This window comes from Anabrus simplex, chromosome 3 (genome assembly GCF_040414725.1).
Source record: "Anabrus simplex isolate iqAnaSimp1 chromosome 3, ASM4041472v1, whole genome shotgun sequence".
In the NCBI taxonomy this organism is placed as follows: Eukaryota; Metazoa; Arthropoda; class Insecta; order Orthoptera; family Tettigoniidae; genus Anabrus; species Anabrus simplex.
The window spans coordinates 86,995,451-87,022,786 of record NC_090267.1 but is presented as its reverse complement, the minus strand read 5'-3'; the positions used below and the strand labels follow the sequence as shown (position 1 = coordinate 87,022,786).

General features: G+C 41.7%; 1 protein-coding gene across 1 annotated transcript in view; it reads right to left on the bottom strand.

The window, feature by feature from the left end:
* Cbp53E (Calbindin 53E) overlaps positions 1–27,336 on the bottom strand; it is a 427,296-nt gene that overhangs the window by 116,698 nt on the left and 283,262 nt on the right. Inside the window, exons 4-5 of the mRNA XM_067142613.2 lie at positions 23,926–24,012; positions 20,256–20,312 (exon numbers count right to left, since the gene is read on the bottom strand). Of these exons, the coding sequence (XP_066998714.1) occupies positions 20,256–20,312; positions 23,926–24,012 (144 nt within the window). The remainder of the gene's footprint in view (positions 1–20,255; positions 20,313–23,925; positions 24,013–27,336) is intronic.

The window sequence follows — 27,336 nt, the reverse complement described above, 5'->3', positions numbered from 1 at the left end:
ATATGTTTAGGTTAGGTCATTTCAGTTCTTATGAAATGTTGAAATTCCTAAATCGTAAAATTGTAAAATTTATATTGTAAATTAGGTGCTTCTTTCTTAATCCATTTACCATTCAGAATGCTTTTCCTTCGGACTCAGCGAGGGATCCCACCCCTGCCGCCTCATGGCCTGTGTCCTGGAGCGTTAGATTTTAGTTCGGAGGAGTGAAACTGGGAAGGAGGGCCAGTACCTCACCCAGGCGGCCTCACCTGCTAAGTGGGAAACCATGGAAAAACCACTTCGAGCTGCTCTTTAGAGCTCACCGCTACTGTGTATGACGTCTATTGGGATATCGCTCCGTGTACAGAACACTCAAGAACAAACATTCCTCCTACATTCTCCATACACAATTAACATGTCGGCTCTTTCAGTGTTAGTAAATACCATCTTCCACCACGTCCTATGTCTTGAACTGTCACAAATTATCTGACAAAGAACTCACAATGCAATCAGTGTACCAAGCTTCATTTATATACATGAAGTGGTTAAGTGTAGGAGAGGGCCAGGAGCCCTAACTTCGCCACAATAAAGTCGCTTTAATTAATTAATCTATACTAATATAATACTGTATTATAAAGAGGGTCCGCCTCTGTGGTGTAGTGGTTAGCATGATTAGCTGCCACCCCCGGAGGTCCGGGTTCGATTCCCGGCTCTGCCACAAAATTTGAAAAGTGGTACGAGGGCTGGAACGGGGTCCACTCAGCCTTGGGAGGTCAACTGAGTAGAGGTGGGTTCGATTCCCCCCTCAGCCATCCTGGAAGTGGTTTTCCGTGGTTTCCCACTTCTCCTCCAGGCAAATGCCGGGATGGTACCTAACTTAAGGCCACGGCCGCTTCCTTCCCTCTTCCTTGTCTATCCCTTCCAATCTTCCCCATCCCCCGCAAGGCCCCTGTTCAGCATAGCAGGTGAGGCCGCCTGGGCGAGGTACTGGTCATTCTCCCCAGTTGTATCCCCCGACCAAGAGTCTGACGCTCCAGGACACTGTCCTTGAGGCGGTAGAGGTGGTATCCCTCGCTCAGTCCGAGGGAAAAACCGAACCTAGAGGGTAAACAGATGATGATGATGATGATTATAAAGAGGAAAAATTTGTATGTTTGTTTGTAACGGATAGACTCAAAAACTAATGAACCGATTTTAAAACTTTCTTCACTTATAGAAAGCTACATTACCAGTGAGTAACGTGGGCTGTATTTTATTTTCAAAACAATTCGAGGTGGGGAGTACGGGGGGAGATATAAAAATAATAGGCTAATATCGGCAAAATATCGAATTTGTCCTTAAAGGACGAGACAAAGCTCAATTTAATCCTCCTGACGACAAGAACAAAACTCGGGAAGCCCTACGTGCCCGAAAACCATGTTTTAATGCCCTAAAACCAACCTTTACGGAGATATTGGCACCACACTACCCCTGCTCTAGGAATCGGATAAAAGAAATGAACTGCCGTAACCATGGCAACGTCAGCTCCAGGATCCTAGAGCAGCGAGATTATGTATGTACGTTTGGGCATAGCTGCCAACCAAAATTGGTACAAATAAGAATATCTGGAAAAAATATACTGTTGCGTAAGGCACTCATAGGACTCCTTTGGGCGGGGGTGGAAAGGGGGTGAAGTATAAAAATCTTACTATATATAAAAATGGATGTATGTGTGTGTGTGTAAATGACATATCTCCTCCTAAACCACTGGAGCAATTTCAACCAAACTTCGTACACGTATTACTTACTATCGGGAGACGAGCACTGTGGGGGTAAGCCATCCCTAGCGCCCTTAAGGGAGGGGGTGAGGGGGGTAGTTATAAAAATAATCGAGAATTGTGTCGAATTCATAGTTTTCGGGGTCGCTGCGTTGAAAAGTAATACTCCAGAATTTTTTTAAAGTCCAAGTTCAGCCCCCTTTTAGGTGGAGAGCATAGGGGGTGAGATATAGAAATAATTAAAAACAGTTTCGAATCCATAGATTTCAGGGTCTCTGAGATGAATAGTAATACTCCGGATTTTTTGCAAGTCCAAGTGGGGGGCGAAGGGGGTGAGATATAAAAATAATCGAAAACTATATATACAAATCTCATCATCTTCTTCTTGTTATATATAAAAATGGATGTAGGTGTGTTCGTGGGTGTGCGTGTGGGTGTGTAAATGGCACATCTCCTCCTAAACCACTGGAGCAATTTCACCAAACTTGGTACACTTATCAATTAGTATCAGCAGACAAACCACGTGGGGGTAAGACACCCCTAGCACCCTTATGGGCATGGGGCGAGGGGAGGTGGTATAAAAATAATCTAGAATATTATCGAATCCATAGTTTTCGTGGTCGATGAAATGAATAGTGACACTCCGAATTTTTTAAAGTTCATGTTCAGCCCCCTTTGGGGTGTGGGTGAGGGGGGAGTGAGATATAAAAATAATCGAAAACAGTGTTGAATCTACAGTTTTCTGGGTCACTGAGATGAATGGTGACAATCCGGATTTTTTTATTTCTTAGGGGTGGGGGTGAGAGGGGGACAGTCTCATTGACAGTTGAAATCCTGTACATCGTATCTGTAGTGCGACGGCTAAATACATATAGTTATCACTTATTAATTTTGGACAGGATCAAATACTTCCCAGTCGATTCGAGCTTCCATAAGGACGAAGTTTCACTCGAAAATTAAATAATCTAAAACTTGAAATCAAACACATCTACATAATTCTAAAACTACATAATAGATCGTAACATATCAATCTGCAAGCCAAAAAAGGAATTCTATAAAAATTCACATCACACATAACTAACTGGTAATGCAAATCTTAAAGGTAAATATTCAGAAACTATCCGGGCAACGCCGGGTACTATAGCTAGTTAGTAAAATAAAACGTTAACTATGTAGGGGAAGGGGGGGCAAGACGGGGTGGGGATTTCCTTGTCTCCATGGTGCTGCCACTGGCCTGAAAACGGAAAAAGCTTAAAGGGCAGATGTAGGTTACACAGTTCGTACGACTTCTAGTCATTGTGAGCTGTCTGTATGCGTGGAGTGGCCTTTTTACTGTTTCTCACCCCTGTGATCTTATACATCTTTATCCTTTGGACTTTGGTGAGGTAAGCTGGAATTGCAATACATTTGTTCTTGAACACTATCCATTAGACTGTACCTTAATGTATATATATTGAGCTTGTGGAGGTAATTCATAAATAAATGAAGATATTTTTATCCCGTTAGTCTCAATATAACATTTGGGGTAAGACGGGGTCGTCCTCGTCTTGCCCCAGTCCCCATCTTGCCCCAGTCCTAATCTTGCCCTTTAGGATAAATAGTATTTCCCCTTTAGGTACTTATATAATTTCTAGTTATAGTTCATTATTATAAATTATGTCCCCTAGTATAGGCCAAGGGGTCAAATACTGAGTGCAAAGGGTAGTGGGGTTCTCAATCAGCCATTACCGACAACAATGGCTACGCTGGCTAAAGCGCAGCGATAGCTCATGGGGCCAAGCTCTCTGTTGACTCGGTAGACGCGTGGGTTCGAGCCCTAGCGTCGGCTGTTCTTGAAATGGTTTTCTGTGGTTTCCCGTTTTCAACACCAATCAAATGCTGGGACGGTACCTTCTAACAGTCTACGGCCACTTCCTTCGAAACCCTTGCCTAGTTTCATTCATCTTCGTCCATTCCATCTCTCATCCCGACGCGCAGGTCACCCACGGGAGTCGACTTTAAAGTCCTGCACACGGCCTGTCAGGAGGTCACACGAAAAAACATATGTGGGGCAAGACGGGGCATTGGTAGTAAGCACGATTTTTTGTGTGTGGAGTTTTTGACTTAAAAAAATATTTTGGTGCGCTATGAGAAACAGATAGTGACGCAACAAAATGGAACTATTTATGAATATATTATCAACATGTATAATGCACTTGAACTACTTTTTTCTTAGCGTCCCCATCTTGCCCCCATTCCCCTATATGAGAGTTTTCCGTAAATATGCAAAATTATGTACTAAGGCTGGGAATATGGACAAATATGGAAAATAAAACGTGTTTTAAATCACACCAAATATCCTAATTAATAAAGATATGAAAAGTTTTTTACTCTAGCTAATGAAAAACAAATACGGCATGTATTTACGTGTAAATTGCAGCCCTGATAATTAGATTAGTGTTACATTTACGAGGTATACATGTTCCCAATTGGATTTTACGTCACACCGACTCAAACAGGTCTTATAGCGACGATGGGATAGGAAAGGGCTAGGACTGGGAAGGAAGTGGTCACAGTTAAAGATCTATTGCTTGAACATGAAAGTCACGAAGTCACAGAATATGAGTTTAATATTCAGTATATGGGCCACAGTGGGTTGAATGACAAGGCCAAAGCCACCAAGAAAGAAAAGCACATCTATAGAGCAGAACTTTCTTTCCATATTTCTTAGAAATGTCAGAATCCGGCTTTTTTTTTGGTTTTTTACAATTTGTTTTACGCCACACCGACACAGATAGGTCTTATGGCGATGACGGGATAGGAGAGGCCTAGGAGTACGAAGGAAGCGGCCGTGGCCTTAATTAAGGTACAGCTCCAGCATTTGCCTGGTGTGAAAATGGGAAACCATGGAAAATTTTTGTTGTTTAATGTTGCAGTAGCACATCGAAGGTTTCTGGCTACGGAGGGATGGGAAAGGGCTAGGATTGAGAAGGTAGTGGCTGTAACTTTAGTTAAAGTACAGTCCCACCATTTACTTGGTGTGAAAATGGGAAATAATGAAAAACATCTTCCGGGGATTCAAACTCACCATCTCGCGCATGGAAGCTAACAGATAAACAGCCAACTCGCTCGGCCGCAATGCGAATCATGTTTTATCTGTATTTGTAATCCACCAACACTGAAACCCTGATGCTAGCCGCCCGGGCTGTGAAGCATCAGGTAGGTTCAGAGTGCGCAAGATGCGACGTCACGTGTCAGATAAAGTCAATATTGGACGAGAAAGTTTGATCGAGCTTGGTCTCCTTCAAGAGGAGTCACATCCGGAATAGTGTCAAGTGAGAGGAATTGATAGCATATTCATTTTAAGAATGTCTACATCAGTTACATATTCATATCTTGTGTTCAGTTTTCGAACAACTGAGTAATTACTTTTATTTAAGCATTGTCCTATACTTGTACTGGGCGGTGTACCCGTGCTTCGCTACGGAATTCTACATTGAATAAATGATTTTAGATGAAGTCGTGTACACGTTGTGAATAAGATTTTATTAAATTGCTTAATAACATAGGTATTTAAAAATTAAATTTTAGGCGCCTTCCCCTAAACTGCCATTTCATTCAGCGTGAATAAAACTGTTTATAGCCTAGACTATAGTGCTTCATTCCCCGACTTTACATACCGATTTTCATTACATTTTGTTCACCCATTTTCACATGGCTCGGCATTAATACGGACTTTGTAACAAAAGTCGAAATTCATGAACATTTCTGTTATTATAGCCGGTACGGTAAAAATGTACAAGACATAAGTGATCGGAAATTTAATTCTATATAATTTTAGTTAGCAGAATTTATCGACAGGATCATAGATTTTTGAGAATTGAACTTTAGGACTTCCCCTAATCTACTATGTCACTCAGCGTGAATAAAATTATTTATAGTCTAGTCTGTAGTGCCTTATTCCCGGACTTTACATACCGATTTTCATTAAATTCTCTCGCGATTTTCTCGTGATGCGCGTACAGACAGACAGACAGACAGACAGACAGACAGACAGACAGACAGACAGACAGACAGACAGACAGACAGACAGACAGACAGACAGACAGACAGACAGACAGACAGACAGACAGACAGACAGACAGACATGACGCAGAAATACCATTCTTTTTAATTCTGGGGAATGCACAGAGAAAACTTTTATTTCATACTAGCATATATACTATCTGCGCACCTTTTCTGGATAGATTTACACCCTAGTGCTGAATTGGTCGACCTCGGCAATCTTCGAGATTCGTACTGGCAACCTTTGAAACACAAACTATGAATCGCTTATGCATCGTTGTGCGACATCTGGCGTACACTTTACGTACTAGTAATGTTGTTATTTACACAGCAAAGCTAAACTATAGAATTCACTCTAGGAATAAGATTCGCATCGAGAAATGTTATATAATGTTATATAATGTGTATGTGACACAGTTGTTGGCTTAAGATAACAAAGGTTTAGCAAAATTCATATCGATCGATAATATTATCGATTCAATTCAGATTTCATTTCCATTCAGTTGGCAGTACTACTGGAACCGGAATTGCTCCCTCCTTACTCCTCAAACCCGTGCACAAATCTATCGATAACAAGTGCGCAGATAGTACCCGTTCTTCGCATGGGAATATTGGTAATCGATTTCATGAATCCTTAATGAATTTATTTGAAGTTACATGCCTGTATTCAAACGTTTAATACTGATATTCTTATAAGAAGGCACGTAGCAGTAACGTGAAGTACGATAAAGCTCAACAAAGTGGAGAGAGAATAGGATAGATCACAGAGTTTATTGAACGATACCGTCGTTGCGCCTGCGAAAACCGCTGATAATTTTGTGGAAGGAATACTGACCCGCAACACATATATAATCAAGAACGAAAATTCTTTGACATTACTCACACAATATTGAACTTTGTATGGCAGAACCTTACCGGCCAAAGTTCTAAGCTGAAATATTTCACATAGCGGTTTTCTCTGCTGCTGCTACTGCTAAATCTATTTATTATTCCACTGGAGGAGGTGATAGAGTTGGCGGCTATGGCCTATACTAGGAACTGCACAATTTAGTGTAGGAAAATGGAAAGCCCGGAAAAACATTCTCAGGACAGCGAACGGTAGGAACCAGCCTCTCTCCGTCTCCCGAATACGGATTCGTAGAGCCACGGTAGAACCATGGCCGCCCCTCCTGTGCTCGGTTGGTCGGTCGGAGTGCAGAGCTGTCACACCACGGTCCAGCCCTGGCCACTTGTGGGCCGAGACCCACTCTGCATCCACCGATCTACTAAATATTTGTATTATTCCACTGGAGGAGGCGGGCCTCCCAAACGGTGACGCCGACACTCAGGCTAGGAGATTTGTATCGGAGAAGGAGATATGCGGAGAAGGTGAGAGGGTTGGTAGCCTATAGTAGGAACTGTCCCGGCATTCGCTTTAGTGCAGGAAAATTGAAAACCACGGGAAAACATTCTCAGGACAGCGGACGGTGGGAAGCAGCCCCTCTCCGTCTCCCGAATACGGAACCGTAGAACCGTGGCCACCCCTCCTCTGCTCGGTTGGTAGGTCGGAGTGCAAAGTTGTCGGTCCACGGACCAGTCGTGGCCACTTGTGGGCCAAGACCCACTCTGCATCCGCCGACCTACTGAAAATGAAAACCTACAACCTGCTTTCCAGTCATTGACCGCGTCAGGGATGTAATGAATGAATCATATATAGGCTATTAGTACGATGGGGTCGCCACTCCCAAAGTGATTTAGTAATGACTGATAGATGCTATGAAATGAGAATGGAGAGTGTTGCTGGAATGAAAGATGACAGGGAAAACCGGAGTACCCGGAGAAAAACCTGTCCCGCCTCCGCTTTGTCCAGCACAAATCTCAGATGGAGTGACCGGGATTTGAACCACGGTATCCAGCGGTGAGAGGCCGACGCGCTGCCGTCTGAGCCACGATGGGATAGGAAAGACCTAGGAATTGGAAGGAATTAAGGTACAGCCTGGTGTGAAAATGGGAAACCATGGAAAACCATCTTCAGGGCTGCCGACAGTGGGGCTCGAACCCACTATCTTCCGATTACTGGATACTGGCCCCACTTAAGCGACTGCAGCTATCGAGCTCGGTCATCATTTCATTTCAATGCAAAAGTGGATTGAAATCACGTCTTCCATAATCGCAGAACAATTGCAAACGTTTGATAACCACACAGTCATTTATTTTATGTTGATGTCTAGAGTAACAGACGGTAGTCGTATTGTGTAGCGAAATCTATTTGTGCAAATAAATCTTTTGTGATGCTCAACAGAATAATTTTCCTCCAACAAAAGAAGGGAGTTCTCTCAGAAAAGAAGCTAATGGAGTCTCCAGCTGATATTTTACTGACTTGTTTCTCGTCAACTGGCAGACGCAGTAAAATCTCAGGTCGTGGCCACCGACGCTCGTAACCATGACAACCTGCTGTGGCCAGGAAACGGTGTGCTGTAAACTAATTTAGCAGCGGGGAGATTGGTAGTGCTCGCAAAGGGCAATCATCGCTCGCTGATTTGCCAGCTTTCTTCATATCGCGGTCTGTGCTATGGAAGTTATGTGAATTTTCAGGATTTATATCTACTACTTATGTTATTCATGACTAATTAATATTGACTAGTGGACCCGCGCTGCTCCGCATCATTCGTTATAAATATGTCAGATAACTCGTCTTGATATGCCTGTCGTAGTCATAAGTTATTGTTTTGCCTGCCCTTTTCAATAGTTTTATGAACATTAAAAACCGCTACATAATAGTTGATTGATTCGTAATGTAGTTTATAGCACTTCTTTCCGCACAATATTCACTGTGCTTCGACCATTCTGGCGTATCTGGATCTTAACATTTTCAAACGATCTTGCCCGAGATAGTGCAACATACAATTCAATCAACTAATCAATCAATGAATGAATACTGATCTGTATTTAGGGCAGTCGCCCAGGTGGCAGATTCCCTATCTGTTGTTTTCCTAGCCTTTTCTTAAATGATTTCAAAGAAATAGGAAATTTATTGAACATCTCCCTTGGTAAGTTATTCCAATCCCTAAACTCCTCTTCCTATAAATGAATATTTGCCCCAATTTGTCCTCTTGAGTTCCAACTTTATCTTCATATTGTGATCTTTCCTACTTTTAAAGACGCCACTCAAACTTATTCGTCTCCACGCCATCTCTCCGCTGACAGCTCGGAACATACCACTTAGTCGAGCAGCTCGTCTTCTTTCTCCCAATTCTTCCCAGCCCAAACTTAGCAACATTTTTGTAACGCTACTCTTTTGTCGAAAATCACGCAGCCGGGCGAGTTGGCCGTGCGGTTAGGAGCGCGCAGCTGTGAGCTCGCATCCGGGAGATAGTGAGTTCGAACCCCACTGGTGGCAGCCCTGAAGATGGTTTTCCGTGGTTTCCCATTTTAACACCAGGCAAATACTACGGCTGTACCTTAATTAAGGCCACGGCCGCTTCCTTCCCATTCCTAGGCCTTTCCTGTCACATCGACGCCATAAGACCTATCTGTGTCGGTGCGACATAAAGCAACTAGGAAAAAAAAATCACCCAGAACAAATCGAGCTGCATTTCTTAGGACTTTTTCTAGTTCTTGAATCAAGTAATCCTGGTGAGGGTCCCATAAACTGGAACTATACTCTAGTTGGGTCTTACCAGAGACTTACATGCCCTCTCCTTTACATCCTTACTACAACCCCTAAACACCCTCATAACCATGTGCAGAAAACTGTACCCTTTATTTACCTTTTATTAACCTTTTATTAACCGTGTCTGAATACTGGGTTCGGTTAAGTAGACACCCACTTTTAAGAGTTTGTCTCTGCGCTTTTTTAGTGGTCTGTGTGTACGTCAACTCTTTTCTCTTACCACCATAAGTTATTAGGAACGTTCTACCATGTTGAGTATATTTAAAAACTGGGGGTGGTCAGATAATCAAAGAGGCTAGCAGAGAATAGTATTCTTCCATGATCAGAGAAAGTGTGTATACTCTCTGCCTTGACAGGTAGTAAGCATGGCTTCATGCAGTCATATTAGTAAGGATCACAATATTAATGAAAGTGTTAATTGCTTAGCAACCAGCTAAGTATAGAATGTATTTCGGGTTAGGGCAAGCATTCGCCTGCAATTACTTGAGTGGTCATTTAGTGATCTGATTTTAGGATTACCTACTTCAAGTTGACTGATCTCAGAGACCTATCCATGTCTGATGATTAAGGGGCAGGTAATTCCGGAGAGAATGAAACAAGGATGAAGCAAATCGGTCCAGTAGAACGGCCGGACGTACTGGACAAAGTTGTTTTTATTTTTAAAAAATATACAGGGTGTCCCAGGAGGTATGGTCAATATTCGGGGATATGACAGGAATGATCATTTGATGCAAAAGACTTCAAATGGACATATGCCGTACCCTGAGTGGTTTATGATAGAACCTTATCTATCTCGTTGCTTTCAGCCTATTTGCTCGGGATGTCTTTCTGTCATTAAACTAGCCCTTTGACCGCGCACTTGTCCATGGCGTGTTGTGAGTGTAGTAGTCTGAGAGATTGGGAGTGTATCAGAGAGAAGCATCAGTTAACTGTGTTTTGTACACGCGCTGGCTAAAATGCCACACATCTACACTAATGAAGAATATGCAGATGTTTGCGGCTTCTGCGATCGTAGTGCTCCTGCTGCTGTCGAGGAATACCGCCAGCGCTTTCCGACACGTCGAATTGCTGATCATAGAGTGTTTACCAGTGTTTCCAGCACATTGCGTGAAACAGGTATTTTTCCAAGTTCCCATTTTTCTTCTGAACATGTAGTTAGTTTCAACAACCAGCACAGTGCGACTTTCTGCACATATCAGTGTCCCACGAACACGTGTATGGAGAACATTACATGCGGAAAGCTTGTATTCATTTCAAAATGTCAAAGAAGTTGCGTGGGTAATTTTTTGCTAGTTGCATTACGTCGCACTGACACAGATAGGTCTTATGGCGATGATGGGGCAGGGAAGGGCTAGGAGTGGGAAGGAGGCGGCCGTGGCCTTAATTAAGGTACAGCCCCAGCATTTGCCTGGTGTGAAAATGGGAAACCACGGAAACCCATTTTCAGGGCTGCTGACAGTGGGGTTCGAACCTATTATCTCCCGAATACTGGATACTGGCCGCACTTAAGCGACTGCAGCTATCGAGCTCGGTGTTGCGTGGGTAAAACACATACGTACGCGCCACTGGCTCAAAAACAAATGTACACTGTGTTCCACCTCGGACACCATTCGGAATATTGCATTTTGTCCATATGAAGTTATTTTTGCTTCAAATGATCGTTCCTGTAATATCTCTGAATATTGACCATTCCTCTTGGGACATCCTGTATAGATTTATAACTGTTGGGTTCTACAACCTACAGAAACTAATTTTGGATAAATACATTTATAAACTACGTGAAAAATAAAACATATGGTAAGAGAATTACGCCTGAAAACGAAACAACTTAACTAAAACAGAATGACATGTTTCGGTCTTGAAAGGACATCATCAGATTCTATAAAATCACACTCAAAAATATTTAGAAATGTAGAAACATTTATGTTTATTTCTGTTTAAATAAAAACTGAAATTTAGATAGGACTTGTTTTAATGAAGTCCTCACTGCTCTCCTGGCACTAAAAGGCATAAAGAAAAGCAAAGCAAAGTCATCTCCATACAGGCAATGAAGGCCCTGGGAGGGGTGGAAAGTAAAGGCTTCCACTATCGCTAACCTTGGCACTTGGTGGGGTGGAGTGGTTAGCTCTACGCCCGGCCGCCTTTGCTTCCAGGAATTGCTAGTGGCTTTACGTCGCACCGACACAGATAGGTCTTACGGCGACGGTGGGATAGGAAAGGGCTAGGAGAGGGAAGGAATAGGCCGTGGCCTTAATAACGGTACAGCCCCAGCATTTGCCTGGAGTGAAAATAGGAAACCACGGAAAACCATCTTCAGGGCTGCCAACAGTGGAATTCGAACACACTATTTTCCGGATGCAAGCTCACAGCTGCGCGCCCTTAACCGCACGGCCAACTCGCCCGGTGTTCCAGGAATTAACCTGGTTCTCATTGTTGGTGTAGGTTGAGTGAACCTCAGGGCCATGAGCACCCCCGGAAGTGGAAATCTCGTTTCTTAAATTTTTCGACTTCCTGACGGGGAATCGAACGCACGCCCTTCCGGGTGAATCGAGCACGCCTTTACCGCCTCGGAAAGGCAGGCCCTACTGAAATGCATATGGTAAATAAATAAAAGTCTGACTCTTATTTTATGTTAAACTTATAATTAATTTTAGCACTCATCTGATATCTATTTCGTTTTAGCTACAGAAAGACTCTGCGTAACTTCTGGCCTCAAGCTCATAATATACTCAAATGAGCACCGACAATCACAACAAACAGATTTAGATTATTTGTTAAGAAGTAAGCTGTACTTTTGAGTGTCGGTTCAATTAATGTAATTTTCAGCCTGTCGAACACTACACCTTCTTCTTCTTCTTCTCCTCCACCTCCTCCTCCTTATCCCACGATGGTGGGGTCGGCTTTTCTGGTAACTCTCCTCCAGTAACTTCGACCTTGTAGTCTATATTTTCATCGACATTGGTACTATTCAGGCCCTTCCTGATTAGGGTTGCCAGATTTCCGGGTGGCAAATAAGGAACACTTCCATTTCACTGCCATATAGCGCTAAATTATGGCACCATAGTCGTGGTTAAGAGAAAAGAGCACGGTTATATTTTTAATTTTTTTTTTGCTAATTGCTTTACATCGCACCGACACAGATAGGTCTTACGGCGACGATGGGACAGGGAAGGGCTAGAAGTGGGAAGGAAGCGGCCGTGGCCTTAATTGAGGTACAGCCCCAGCATTTGCCTGGTGTGAAAATGGAAAACCATTTTCAGGGCTGCCGACAGTGGGGTTCGAACCTACTATCTCAGAGCAGGGTTATATTAACAAGTAAATACCGGTAATAACATAACAGCGTCAGCATGAAATATATAGGTAGTTAAACTAATAATGCGTTTGTCTTTACATTGAAATGAACATTACACAAGTACTTGTCATTTGAAGAAGCAATTTGTAACAGTTTCTTATTCAACAAAACTTTCTTGAGAAATTCCTTACAATTCTCATCATAGTTGAAGTACACAAGAAGTCTATTTCTATTAAATCTACTGAGAATCTGTTTTCTGTCATCTCTCCATTTTATTGCCATTACTAAAAACACTCTTTCAGTATAAGCATTAGATGGAAATATATTTAAGACAAACCTAAGTACTATCAAAATGTTCTTCAGTTTTTCTGGGCCAATTAAACCGCTGATATATAAAATGGAGGAGTCTCGTGCCTGCTAGTACCGCTAGCACACTGCCAGAGGCGCTGTTCTCAACTGTGATGGCTGATCATCGGTCAGGTCAGCATAAAGAATATTTTGATCATAACCGTGTACTTTTTTAATACTGCACTATTGTCTAAACTATGATATTTTTAAAAACGGAACATTGGGCGTACGGTTTAAAGGGTGCACCGTACGCGGAACAAAATGAGAAAAATCCGTATTGTTCCGGGCAAAACCATACATCTCGCAACCCTATTCCTGATGCAGATTTTCCATCGTAATGTAGGCCTGCCCAGACATGGCTGGCCTTCTACTGCCTGCTTCTGCACTCCGTGCGCCTCATAAACTTCTGGTCTTCGCTGAAGGCGACTAAAGCATCTCAGACGATTTTCTCTCAGTTTTTCAGAGTGGTGTTATTCCCAAAGACTGAAAAACGAGCTTTAGAGTTACAATATTGTAATAATGATTTGAATACACAGGACTGCAAGAAATTTAATTTTTGTTGTGTGATTCCACTATACACATGTAGATACCTACTTGTGGTGCTCGAATGTATACAATGTTTCAAGTAGTTAAGTAAGAACTAATTTCAACATTAGAAATGCTGGTTGATTTAATAATACCCGTTCTTTCCTTCTTTCTTAAACTGATTACCCTCCAGGACTCGGACTCAGCGAGGGAGCACACCTCTACCGCCTCAAGGGCAGTGTTCTGAAGCTTCAGACTCTGGGTCGGGGGATACAACTGGGGAGGATGACCAGTACCTCGCCCAGGTGGCTTCGCCTGCTATGCTGAACAGGGGCCTTGTGGGGGATGGGAAGATTGGAAGGAATAGACAAGGAAGAGGGAAGGATGCGGCCGTGGCCTTAAGGAGAAGTGGGAAACCACGGAAAACCACTTCCAGGATGGCTGAGGCGGGAATCGAACCCACCTTTACTCGGTTGACCTCCCGAGGCTGAGTGGACCCCGTTCCAGTCCTCGTACCACTTTTCAAATTTCGTGGCAGAGCCGGGAATCGAACCCGGGCCTCTGGGGGTGGCAGCTAATCACACTAACCACTACCCGTTCTTACAATCAAAATATTAAAATTATGAAACAAAATCTTATTTATCTACTTGTAGCCTAAGAAGAAAAATAACTCAAGCATTCAGGAAATGTAGATAACTCATTATTATGCAGAACTGCTGTTATCAATCAATCAATCAATCAATCAATCAATCAATCAATCAATCAATCAATCAATCAATCAATCAATCAATCAATCAATCAATCAATCAATCAATCAATCAATCAATCAATCAATCAATCAATCAATCAATCAATCAATCAATCAATCAATCAATGATCTGCATTTAGGGCAGTCGCCCAGGTGGCAGATTCGTTGTCTGTTGTTTTCCTAACCTTTTCTTAAATGATTTCAGAGAAACTGGGAATGTATTGAACATTTCTCTTGGTAAGTTATTCCAGTTCCTAACTCCCCTTCCTATAAACGAATATTTGCCCCAATTTGTCCTCTTGAATTACAACTTTATCCTCATATTGTGATCTTTCCTACTTTTAAAGACACCACTCAAACTTATTCGTCAACTAATGTCATTCCACGCTTTCTCTCCACCGACAGCTCGGAACATACCACTTAGTCCAGCAGCTCGTCTCCTTTCTCCCAAGTCTTCCCAAGGCTTCATTCATTCCATTCCTGACCCTTTCAAATGACTGGAGGCTGAGGATTTTCATTTTCACTCTTCGGCTTGTCCCAGTTATTTATGGGATCACTGGAGCCGCCCTGGCTCAATTTTGTTCCCACCTCAGCCATCGTCGAAGTGGTTTTCCGTGGTTTCGCACTTCTCCTCCAGGCAAATGCCGGAATGGTTCCTAATTTAAGGCCACGGCCGCTTCCTTACCTCCTCCTTGTCTATCCCTTTCAATCTTTCTATCGCTCACGAGGCCCCGTTCAGCATAGCAGGTGAGGCAGCCTGGGAGAGGTACTGGTCGTCCTTCCCAGTTGTATCCCCGACCCAAAGTCTCACGCTCCAGGGTACTGCCGTTGAGGCGGTAGAGGTGGGATCCCTCGCTGAGTCCGAGGGAAATACCAACCGTGGAGCGTAAAATGATTCAGAAATAAATAAATAAATAAATAAATAAATAAATAAATAAATAAATAAATAAATAAATAAATAAATAAATAAATAAATAAAATTATTTCCCAAATGTCTGTTGATACGCCTTCTAGTCAGTAGCCTTATATCATCTACGTAGGAGCAATGGCGCCCTGAGAAATAAATGACGAGCTGCGTGCAAGGTCTAGCAGTACACAGTGACAAACCCAGCTGTTAATTATCCCCCCACACGTGCTCGATATAATTAATTTACACTTTATCGCTGATCCTTCTGTCATTTGTATTTGACGCTCACTCAGGAAATCTTTAATTACATCCGCGACATGCAGATTGGTATTACGTGTCAGATTGAATTCATGAACCGAAGCAGACGCATAATTCTCATTCAGGTGCACGGAATGTTGAAGTACTTGTTTGATCCACCCTGCAGACTCCATACACATGGACAGGTCATGGCCTTATGCGAGACATTGCGTATGGCGTGCTATACACAGTGCGTGTGTGAATTAAAAAATATCTCTGGAGGCAATCACTGCTTGGTGTTATTTGCTCATTGTTTGCTCATTTGTAAACGTTAATAACTTTACTAATAGTCTAAATTTAATGATCAAGTGCAATATATACAAATAATTGAGGAGTGTCTGTTGAAAAGATGTTCATACGAACATCAGCACACGTACTGTGTGTAACCACAGGGATCCTCAATTTTACAATTTTCTTTTCCAATTTCAAAATCGAACTCTTCTTAACAAAAAATAATCTGTACTTGTTCTCTACGAGCCATACTAAATGCCCAGTATTTTTTGCATCACTGACTTGAAACAGTCGGGTTGATGATTTTACCTTTTACTTTTTACTGACTGTTTTTTTATCTAAATCACAAATCATAACTGGTGTTGAACATTAAAAAATCAAGTGGATAAGCACTCGATATATACATAAAATGCCTTTGCTGGCAAGACCTAGTGTTTTCAGTACACTTTGTCTTCTGGTGTAGGTTAGAACAAATTTGTTACTTTCACTGACCTGTCTCAGTCTCATCCTTGGCTTTGACAACATGACAGGGCTGAGGTATGAGTGATGTTAGTAAGGCCATTCCTTACACAGCCAGTCCCTGTTATGAATGGTATGAAAATGTTACTCATAGGGTCGGTTGATTCTGGCACTTCAGTGGGTTCGCAGACTGAGATGTATTAACAACTTCTGTCTTAGTGAGGAAAGCTACGGGACATTACCTCACTCCTCATTTTCCCAGTATGCCTCTTCAGTGACTCCTGGCCCACCTAACGGCTGATGACTGAAGCTGTCGAGGTCCAAACCAACCTCCGGGCTGAGCACTCAACGTACATAAACATAAAATACTATCATTCAAAGGTAGAAGATGATTGTAGTTCTACAGGTTGTCAATATTTCAGCTCTGTGGTACACTTGAAAATAGGTTGAGATGGGATGTTACCGAGAGTCGTCTTAGGGACAAGTCATTGATGATACTACTCGGGTATCACGCCGCACACAGCGACATAAGTGTTATCTTCACGTAGACGAGATAGTACATTCAACTCCTCCTTTAGTACATGAAGCAGACCGGTTCTTCCAGGGAGTGCCTAAAGTAGAAGAGACCACATGGTGACAGGCTCCAGGGTAACAAATTGTGGTGGTGGTGATTATTGTTTTAAGATAAAGTACAACTGGGCAACCATACTCTATATAACATTAATGAGAGAGAGAGAGAGAGAGAGAGAGAGAGAGAGGAATCCGACACTTCGAAAAAATGAAGGTATCGGCTAAAGAAAGACAAGGGCCACGAAGGGCGTGAAAATGAAGTACTCCCTAGCCCTCGGTACCTATTAGCGTCTGGGTCGGAAAAGAACAAGTGTTGACCAAGGAAGGTCGAATATGCTAGATGAATGCGAGGAGCCTGGCTCAAGTAAGTGAAAGCAATATCAGGATTTAGCTAAGGGGTCCGTGGTCGCCAATCCATGCTCCCAAGTTAAGAGCCCTTGGGGCCCATTTTACTCGTCTCTTACGACAGGTAGGAGATCCCGTGGGTGTTATTCTACCGCCCCCACCCACAGGGGAACAGAGTAACATGAGGGAGCTAAAATGCAATGATTCGCTGCGAGCGGAAGAGAATCCAATTAGAACTTCTCTGCATACTCCAGGACACAGCATCAAGCACTTCTTATACCCACAAATTTATTCTACATCACATGGGTCAGTATGAAATCATATTTCATTGAAGCGATATACGTAGTTCAAATGCGATAGAAATCTCAAACAATATCTTCATGATGAAATGGATGAAATGGATGAAATTAAATTTTCTTGTTAATTGCGAGTCTGTATTTGACCGGCTGGTCAATCCTAGAGCAAAGCTATCTCCATACAGGCTATGAAAGCCCTTGGAGGAGTGGAAGGTAGTGGCTTCCACTTTCCGTAACCTCGACAATAAAAGAGGTAGAGTGGTTAGTTCTACATCCGACCGCCTTTGCATCTAGGAATTAACCTTGTACTCAATTTTGGTGCAGGCTAAGTGAACCTCAGGGCCATGTCGCGCTCTAGAAGTAGAACTCTCGTTTCTTTTAAGTGTTTCGACTTCCTGACGGGGAGTAGGACCCAAGTCCTTCTGTGTGAACCGATATAATATCGTCGGTGAAGAAACCAAACCTCGTATATCAAAATGCCCTTCCTATCCATTATGTTTCTTAAGATGGGTCACTCCGTGCAGCCACATGTATACAGTATATGCAGTCCATCAGAACTATGTTCGTTGTGTTCATTTTCCTATGCACAAGTGTAAAGGAAAATTAAAATTTACTGTAGGAGTGAGTAAAATCGTCGCACAAACATTCATTCGAATAGTACGGTAAGCTTCAGTTTCCTTTACTCATTAGCATACGGAAACGAACACAACGAAAATTATTCTCATGGACTGCGTATCCATATGTGGCTGGGAGGCGTGACCAGTCTTAAGGAATATCATGGATAGGAAGAGCGTTGTCACATACGAAGTTTGGTTCCTTCAACGATGATATCTTGGTATGATACAGATCAAGGACCTCTACAATGAATTTAAATCTCCTTGAAACAAGTAGGTGAGTTTTGGCTTTGCTCTTTTGAAGTGACTGATAATGTATTATGCACAGAGTTTTCATTTTTTCAACCTTCGTGGTCCTCCCCTTCCGTTTTTTCGGCATCTCCATTCTTCGAAGTATTGGATCCCTTTCATTTCTTTCTTTGGTTAGTGTTAAAAAGGTTTCATTATCTCGTTATGTTTCCCTTAAAATAAAAACCACCACCACCACCACCACCACCAGGTTGATGGGTATTCATGATTATTGCATTGTAAATGTGAAGAATACGATGGGACTAGTCACTTTTTCAGTGCCGGTACTATTTGAACAACTGTTCTCATTATACTCGTATGAAAGAACCGTCGAATAAATTAACTTAACCCGTTGAGCTCTTGCTCACTTTCATACATTTTAATCCTCTGAATGGGCCATTTTTCACTAATTTCGAATTTTAAAATTATGTACTAGTTTTTAACATGGGTAATTTTTTATTTTACTATATTTGAGTTCATGCTCTCTCCTTCATATCTGTAAAACCGTAATAATGTGGATAGATCCCTTCCCATGGAAAAGTGGATTAAAATCAGTAGGATTTTCATTTTGTTAAAAAGTTCAACGTAAAACCTTAACTAAAAAAATTGGCGGATATTGAGTTATTTTGCATTGTAGGACGTCCAGAATTATTTGTATAAGATGTTCATCTACGTAATAATTAGTACATAATTATTTTGTGTGATCTCTTAGGTCTGTTCAGTTGGTATACATCACTGTTGTTCGGTCTATGCTCACGTGTGGCCGCCATTACGTGCACACTGTTTTCGAGTCGACACAGCTCTGATAATATTTCAAATGAAGAATATGACGTGTAGAGTTACAGTTTCCTGTCATCTATATTTATTTTACGAGAACTATATGATACAAATCTTATACTGCAGTGCCGATCAACGCACATATTACGTTTGTTTCATAGTAACAACGATGAAAACCAGAGCACGTTGTGATAGTACATATATCACACCCTCGCACTATATTGAGAAATAAGAGATATTATTGTCATCATTCGTATTATTATCATCATTATTCATTTGTATATTTATTCTTAATATTTTAAGCTGAAAGGTCTACTTACGTGATACGAGTAATTTATTTTGTACAAGCGGATGGGGAAACAGTGCTATTTACAATTCGGAAAGTTCGCGTGAGTCATATGGATAGCCTAGATTCCGATGAGATGGCCTTGTTGTTATTGTCTTGGGAGCCGGAACAGGTTTGGGGCGTGGTCTTGGTATGCAAGTTGTGTTGATACACAGTGAAGGGTATTTATCTACATATATATGTGTGTGCTTTGTTCAACGGACTAACTACAAATGGTAGTTTGGTCCTCGCTTTTGGTTTCCCCCTGTTTTTGTTGTTATTGTTGTTGTTGTAAATATGGAGTCTTCCAGCAGTGTTTTGTGAGTGTATTTTATGTATATTTTGGTGTGTTGATGAGGTGCTCATGCACGGATGTTATTTAGAATATAACTTAGTTATTTTAGAGCAAATGAAGTTATTTATGAACCTGGGTGCAGTTCCTACATATTTAGTTGTTTTCAGAAGGTTAGTTAAGACCTGAAACAGATGTAACAGTACGCAGATTTATGTACACGCCCTGGGAGAGAGAATTATAACGCTTTATTAAAATTTGACGAATCCAATGTGGTGAACTCTGGCGCCCATACTACGGACATTTCTATTAATTATTTAGTAATTTATTTTATTTCAATTACTTTCATTTCAGTTATTTATCCATATATTATATTAATATTTAAGCGCACATCGTGTGGGCTTGGTTCTCTGCAATAAATGACACAGCACATACGGCGTACGGCCTTTGACCTCAATGTGTTAATATAACGATGTACAGTTCTGTGAAACGTCTTTCGCCACACTTACCTTGAGCTCATCAGCTTCTATGTAGCCACTGCCGTCCGTGTCGTACTCTCGCCAGATCTGGAACATGATGTAAAAACATGCGTTCTATCAAAAAGTTGTGTAGAACTACAGTTATAGATGAAATGTCTAAATGATTAATGATACAACGTTAAAGAAAAGAATGAGTTCAGGAAGTTGATAGAGTTTATCTTTACAACTGGATTTGTCGCTGGGTGTCACTTTCAGTCTTCTTCTAGTGAGAGCGCCAGTCAATTAAAACAGAACATGTCATCAAAGCCAAGTAACTCGTAATTTCTTTCATGTTGTGCAGGAATGGTAGCTGATGAGACACTACCTTACATCGTAAACACAATAGTAAGCTTACGATTTTATGTGACTCTTGATAGCGTGATCAATCAATGAACTGGTAAGGCGCTCAAAGCTGTGCTACCTTCACTCAAAGAAGTAACATGTTCAAATTTGGTGTTGGTGACGTCTGCTGAGAATGCGGTGGACAGCCAGAGTTAGTAATAAGAAAATCTTCCATCAGTTCAAGCCGAAAATCCCCTTGTAAGTAATGATAGTAAGACAAAAGGTATCATAATTTGGCCAGGTAATGAGAAGTACCTCGCTGAAAACGGATGTCATGCTTGGAATGCCGGGTGGCAAAAGAGGAACTGAAAGGCCAACATCACATTGGTTACATACAAAGACGGCGAGTAATTGAGTAGCAGTAATCGAAGTACTTGTAACGAGTAATTTCTTTAGTAACTTTTGCTTGTAATCGTTACTTTTTACAAAATATAATTTTTGCTGTAATTTGTTGGATGAAAACCATTGTGGTTAGAGGCAACAAAGCTGCTGTCAGGATCAGATTTTCAGTATGCGCCAGGTAATTGAAAATGCTACGGGAGGAATAGACAGTTGTATTTATGTTTCGTAGGTCTAGAGAAAGCATATGACAGGGTACCGAGAGAAAAGACTTTCGCCATACTGGGGGACTCTGGGATTAAGGGTACATTATTAAAATATATCAAAGGCATTTATCTTGACAGTTGGTCTGCAATAAGAATTGATGGTAGAATGAGTTCTTGGTTCAGGGTAATTACAGGGGTTAGACAAGGCTGTAATCTTTCACCTTTGCTGTTCGTAGTTTACATGGATCATCTGCTGAAAGGTATAAAATGGCAGGGAGGGATTCAGTTAGGTGGAAATGTAGTAAGCAATCTGGCCTATGCTGATGACTTGGTCTCATTGGCAGATTGTGCCGAAAGCCTGCAGTATAATATCTTGGAACTTGAAAATAGATGCAGTGAGTATGGTATGAAAATTAGCCTCTCGAAGGCTAAATTGATGTCAGAAGGTAAGAAATTCAACAGAATTGAATGTCAGATTGGTGATACAAAGCTAGAAACAGGTCGATAATTTCAAGTATTTAGGTTGTGTGTTCTCCAGGGATGGTAGTATAGTAAGTGAGACTGAATCAAGGTGCAGTAAAGCTAATGCAGTGAGCTCGCAGTTGCGATCAGCTGTGTTTTGTAAGGAGGAAGTCAGCTCCCGGACGAAACTATCTTTATAGCGGTCTGTTTTCAGGCCAACATTGCTTTATGAGAGTGAAAGCTGGGTGGACTCAGGATATCTTATTCATAAGTTAAAAGTAACAGACATGAAAGTAGCCAGAATGATTGCTGGTACAAACAGGTGGGTACAATGGCAGGAGGGTATTCGTAATGAGGAGATAAAGGCTAAATTAGGAATGGACTCGATGGATGAAGAAGCTGTGCGAATAAACCGGCTTCGGTGGTGGGGTCATGTGAGGCGAATGGAGGAGGATAGGTTCCCTAGGAGAAAAATGGACTCTGTTATGGAGGTTAAGAGAAGTAGAGGGAGATCAGGACGACGATGGTTCGACTCAGTTTGTAACGATAAGTGGTATAGAACTAAATGAGGCCACAGCACTAGTTGCAAATAGAGGATTGTGGCGACGTTTAGTAAATTCACAGAGGCTTGCAGACTGAGCGCTGAAAGGCATAACAGTCTACATTTATTTGTCATAAGTCTGTACAGAGTTCTCCTCCATATTCACAGACACTATGCATATGGCTACATGAATGCATGAATGGTTGATAATGAATGATTCCATGACTGAATTGAATTGTAATGCATGCGTGAATGAATTAACACTTCTCTCCCAGTCACGGATAACCACCAACTTAGGAGAGAGCCTTCGACTCGCTGAATAATTGCATGGGTGGATTTATGCATGAATTCACGAATAACTCTATAATCTACCTTAATTTGCAGCAACTTACACGGGAGGAAAACCATTCCACATGCAACGGCCGCGTCTATAAGTGCTGCCCGGTTGTGTTATCCACTCCTGGGGAGGAAAGGAGACACCTTCCCAGGGATAACACGCCCGGCCCTTTCTCTTCAGGCCCAAACGGAAGACCCTCACCTGCTCTAATAGCTGTCAAACACTAATTTCAGCAGGGCACATGTAAGCGCTCCCCATGTGCCCCCCTCCCTTTCTTCTTTCTCTGTTGCATTTGTAGACACTCTACCCCATTCGATTGGGATAGGCCCGTCGTATCCTGTCCTCTCTCGGACGTAAGTCTATAACGATGTAGGCCTATGTATGCACTTCTTGAAATAAAATAATATAATTGTTACATTCTAGTCATCGATATATATCGCATGGAGGTAGAAACTAAAAATAAAGTGACGATGAAGGTAAGTTTTTAAGTTCTTCTACAGCAGAACTAGTCTTAATATCTCTGTGCCGAAAGAAACACGAACTGTGCGAACTTTGGTTATAGATTTCCTTAAGACTGGTGTTCCGAAAAGTAATTGTAACTGTAATTTTACCGATTACTTGTTGAAAAATAATTTGAAATTTTAATTGAGCGAAATATTTTTCAGGTGACTAATTCAGTTCAGAGAATTTTTCCATCACTGGACTTAAATAGCATCAAGGGAGATTCTGGCATGACGAGAGCTAAACTGAAAGAAGCCGAATGGAGAGAAATGATTCATAGGATGATCCAGAGTCTATGGGGGGAGAGAGAGAGAGAGAGAGAGAGAGAGAGAGAGAGAGAGAGAGAGAGAGAGAGAGGGAGAGAGTGGTGGTGATTATTGTTTTAAGAGGGAGTACAACTAGACAACCATCCTTTATATAACACTAATCAGAGAGGAAAAAATGGAAGGTCCCCACACTTCAAAAATGAAGGTGTCGGCCAAAGAAAGACAAGGGCCACGAAGCGCGTCAAAATGAAAGACTCCCTAGGCCTGGAGTGCTCTAATACTTTTGGGGTCGGAAAAGAACAAGAGCTGCCCAAGAGAGGTCGGGTAGGATATTTGTAAGAAAGTAAGGAGCATGGCACAAGTAAGTGGTAGCAATGCCGGGACTCAGCTAATGGCTTCGTGATCGTCAACCCACGCTCGCAAGTTGAGAGCCCCTGGGGCCCCTATTAGTCGCATTTTACGACAGGCATGGTGTACCGCGGGTGTTATTCTACCGCCCCGATCCACAGGGGTAGAGAGAGAGAGGTAATTTATTACATCCTTACGCATTCCATAACTTAGATTTATTTAGTGGAGTACTTATAGGCATTACCAGTTTAACAAACATTGTTACAGTACTAGCTGATGAAGAATTTGGTATCCTAAAATTTCAAATAGTGGTACTCGCCTTCATGAACTCGACGCTTGATTCCAGAGGGTTGTCGAACCTGAATAACAGCAAGAAGTTCTCCTCCATCGGCAGAAGTTGGGCCAACTGAAAAGAAAGAGCATTAAATCATGAAATTGTATTCCATCTGAAACAGTTACGACCTGTTATTATGTACTTAGTAAGTAATACGATATGCATCAACTCATGACGCTTTCTTTCATACACTAATTTCTTTCTTACATTGTCATTACGAACTAATGATGTAAGGTTATGAAAATCAGTTAAAAGTTAAGAATCATTTCATTACATAAGCGACCAAAAATTATTGGATAAAGGTAGGCATGTTCGTGATACAGGAAAGTTCGTAATAAATGAGTATGTATCGTGTGTCCGCTAGAGCACGATGAAGACATGTGTTGACAACTCAGGGAACCACTAGTAAAGTTGAAATGCTTAGTCTGCAATGGGGAAGTTCATGATACTTATTCAAATATTTATCACGAACATACCCCCCTTTACACTAAACAAAAGATGACATAATTAGTTTGATCAACACTTCTTGAACCGGGAAATACATGTATTACAACCGTGAAGTCAAGCCCTTCGGCTAACTTTGGTCTATGCACACTAAAATTTGCATGAAATTTTGATTGATGATATATAAATTATTAGTACACTCCTCTTCCATTTGTCTCATACTCCATTGAGGCTGTGAGAGCGATTAGTAAAGCACGTGGCCAGTTTTACGGCTTGATGACCGTTCTGGCGCAAACCCAATGTCTACTGCGTGTTGCTTTGTTGGTGGAGGAAAGGAGAGGCGCACAAACCTTCTGCATGCACATTGTTACTAATAATTTATTTATTATACACCTAGCGTTAAGAAATTCTTTATTATCCGGCTCCTTGGCTGAATTGCCAGCATAGTGGACTTCAATTTAAAGCATCTAGATGTATGTTTACGACCGGGATGAGGATTTTACTCGTTCTTCTCTCTGGGTGTTTGTGAGAGTCGTAATACACACAGCATACCACATTGACAACCACCACAACACGCAATTTTTAAATGCATTCCTTCACGTGTGGTCGACATAAGGGAGAGCCGCGAAACAAGCCCACTTGCGTGACACAGTTCGCACTCACAAGGATGTAGGAATGGCGGCAGTGGAAAGAGGGAAATATGCGATTCTTTGACATTAATTCTGTGACATGTGACATTTTCCACCTCCATAGTGTAACGGTTGGTGCTATTTACTGCCCTCTTCCTGGGCACATGTTTGATTCGCCGTATTATCAGAAATTTAAGATTGGTAGGAATGCTGGTACGTGGTTAACCAGCTCACCTCTATAGGGGGTGTGTCTCAAAAAAGTTGCACCACCGTGGGACGACGACACGAATTTGTTCGGCTCCTTGATGAACGGTCAGCGTAGTGGCTTTCGGTTCATACAGTCCTGGGTACGATTCCGGGACGCGTTGGGAATATTAATCTTAAATGGTTAATTGCCCTGGCTCAACGACTGGCTGCTTGTGCACTCCCTAACATTCCTGGAACTCACACGCACTATTGCCCTCCACTACAGTATCAAGTAGCTTCTCATCCTCGGCAGATGATACCCATTTTCGTCGGAGGGTCTGCCTTACAAGGGCGAGCAATAGCCACGAAACATTATTAAGGTGGGGGGGGGGGGATTCCATCCCCGCACCTAATTTCGTCTCCCTAGGGATTTCCAGTTTGCACAGTTGGTACCTAATGTTTAGCCGCGCGCACACGCGTAGCCTCATCCCGTTGTGTTGTTGTGGGAGATGCATGTTTATGTTTTTTTGACTTTCCTCCTCATGCTAGCATGGTTTTCATCGTGTTTAGCTGAAACTAATCGCACGACGTTCACTTTCCGTGTACAAAGAGGATTCATTTTTCATGCCCAGCTGAGTTAGTGTAGCATTCAAATTAAGAGCCTGTTATTCCTAGTGTGAGCACTGATATGTGTATGAAATACTGGACTGCATTTCAGTCGTATGGTGTAGTTCCTGGCGTGTAATCGCTACAGTGAGGTGGTAGGCGTGAGTTACTGTAGCGGCCATTATAATGAATCAGGGAATGTTTGTAATTTCGTACCTCTTCATTTCATTTGTTATTTATGAGGATTATTATTATTATTTTCAGATGGGAAAACGCAGTAGTGGGATAAGGAGGCTATGAAAAAGGCTATTAAGGCAGGGGGGACAAGATAATGGGTTAAAAACGTGCACGTAAAGCGTTTAACTTCCTACGAGCAATGCTTAAAGACTATGTTAAAAAGAATACCAAGGAAACCTTTTTCATAAATAGCTCTCAAGTAATTCATTATAGGGGAAGTTTTTGGTAAGTTTAGAAAGGAAAATTATATTCAAAATAATTTCACTTTTAATAAATTTGGTGGGGGACGAAATTACGAACACATTTTTGGTAGTTTAGTTCTTGTAGTGTTTATGTCAAATATTGACTACCTTACGTTACAACAGTTTTATTGTAACTTGCCCGTAAGTGGAAAATATATTCAGTAATATATACGTACCAATTTCTAGCATTGTTCATAATATTCCTGAATTTATAGAAGTCCAGATCTGCCAAGAGGACGAAATATGGGCCCCTTATCTTATCATCAACAGTTTCATTGTTTTTTTGCACCAATACTTAATACAGTATGTATTAATAAAGTAGTCTCTTCTCACGAACCGTCTGCTGAGTAATTACCTATTTGCTTGGTTGCGTTATAAGGATAAGCCTATATTAGGCTAAGTGTACATAAGAGTTCCCGATCTAGAAAGCCAAGAATAACCGTCGAGAGGATTCGTCGTGCTGACCACACGATACCTCGTAATCTGCAGGCCTTCGGGCTGAGCAGCGGTCGCTTGGTATGCCAAGGCCCTTCAAGGGCTCTAGTGCCAAGTGGTTTGGTTTGGTTGTACATAATAGTTGCTGTAAGGTGTTGCGTAGGATGCAACTAATAGACATTTAATTCCTAGCAGCTTGCATAAATGTTCAAGAAAAATGTAGTCGCAGTTTTCCACCCTATGTACTCGTATATCGTTGCTGTTCGAGCAAAACCTCGTCTCACAATGCTCCTTCTATCCATTATTTCCCTTAAGACTGGTCACGTCTCCCAGCCACATTTGGATATGCAGCCCATCAGAACAATTTTCGTTGTGTTAATTTTCCTATGCTGATGACTAAAGGAAAATTAACCTTACCGTACCGTATTGTATGTTTGCATAACGTACTTACGCACATCTACAGTATAATTTATAATGTATTTTTTTGAAGTTTCTTTTACAGCCCAGAATCGTTGCATTCTTTCTCTGGCAACCTATCTTCATTCCTCCGTCCATTGTCTGTTCTATTTTGGATTATGGAAGCCCTTGGAGTTATTGATCTTTAATCTGTATCACGT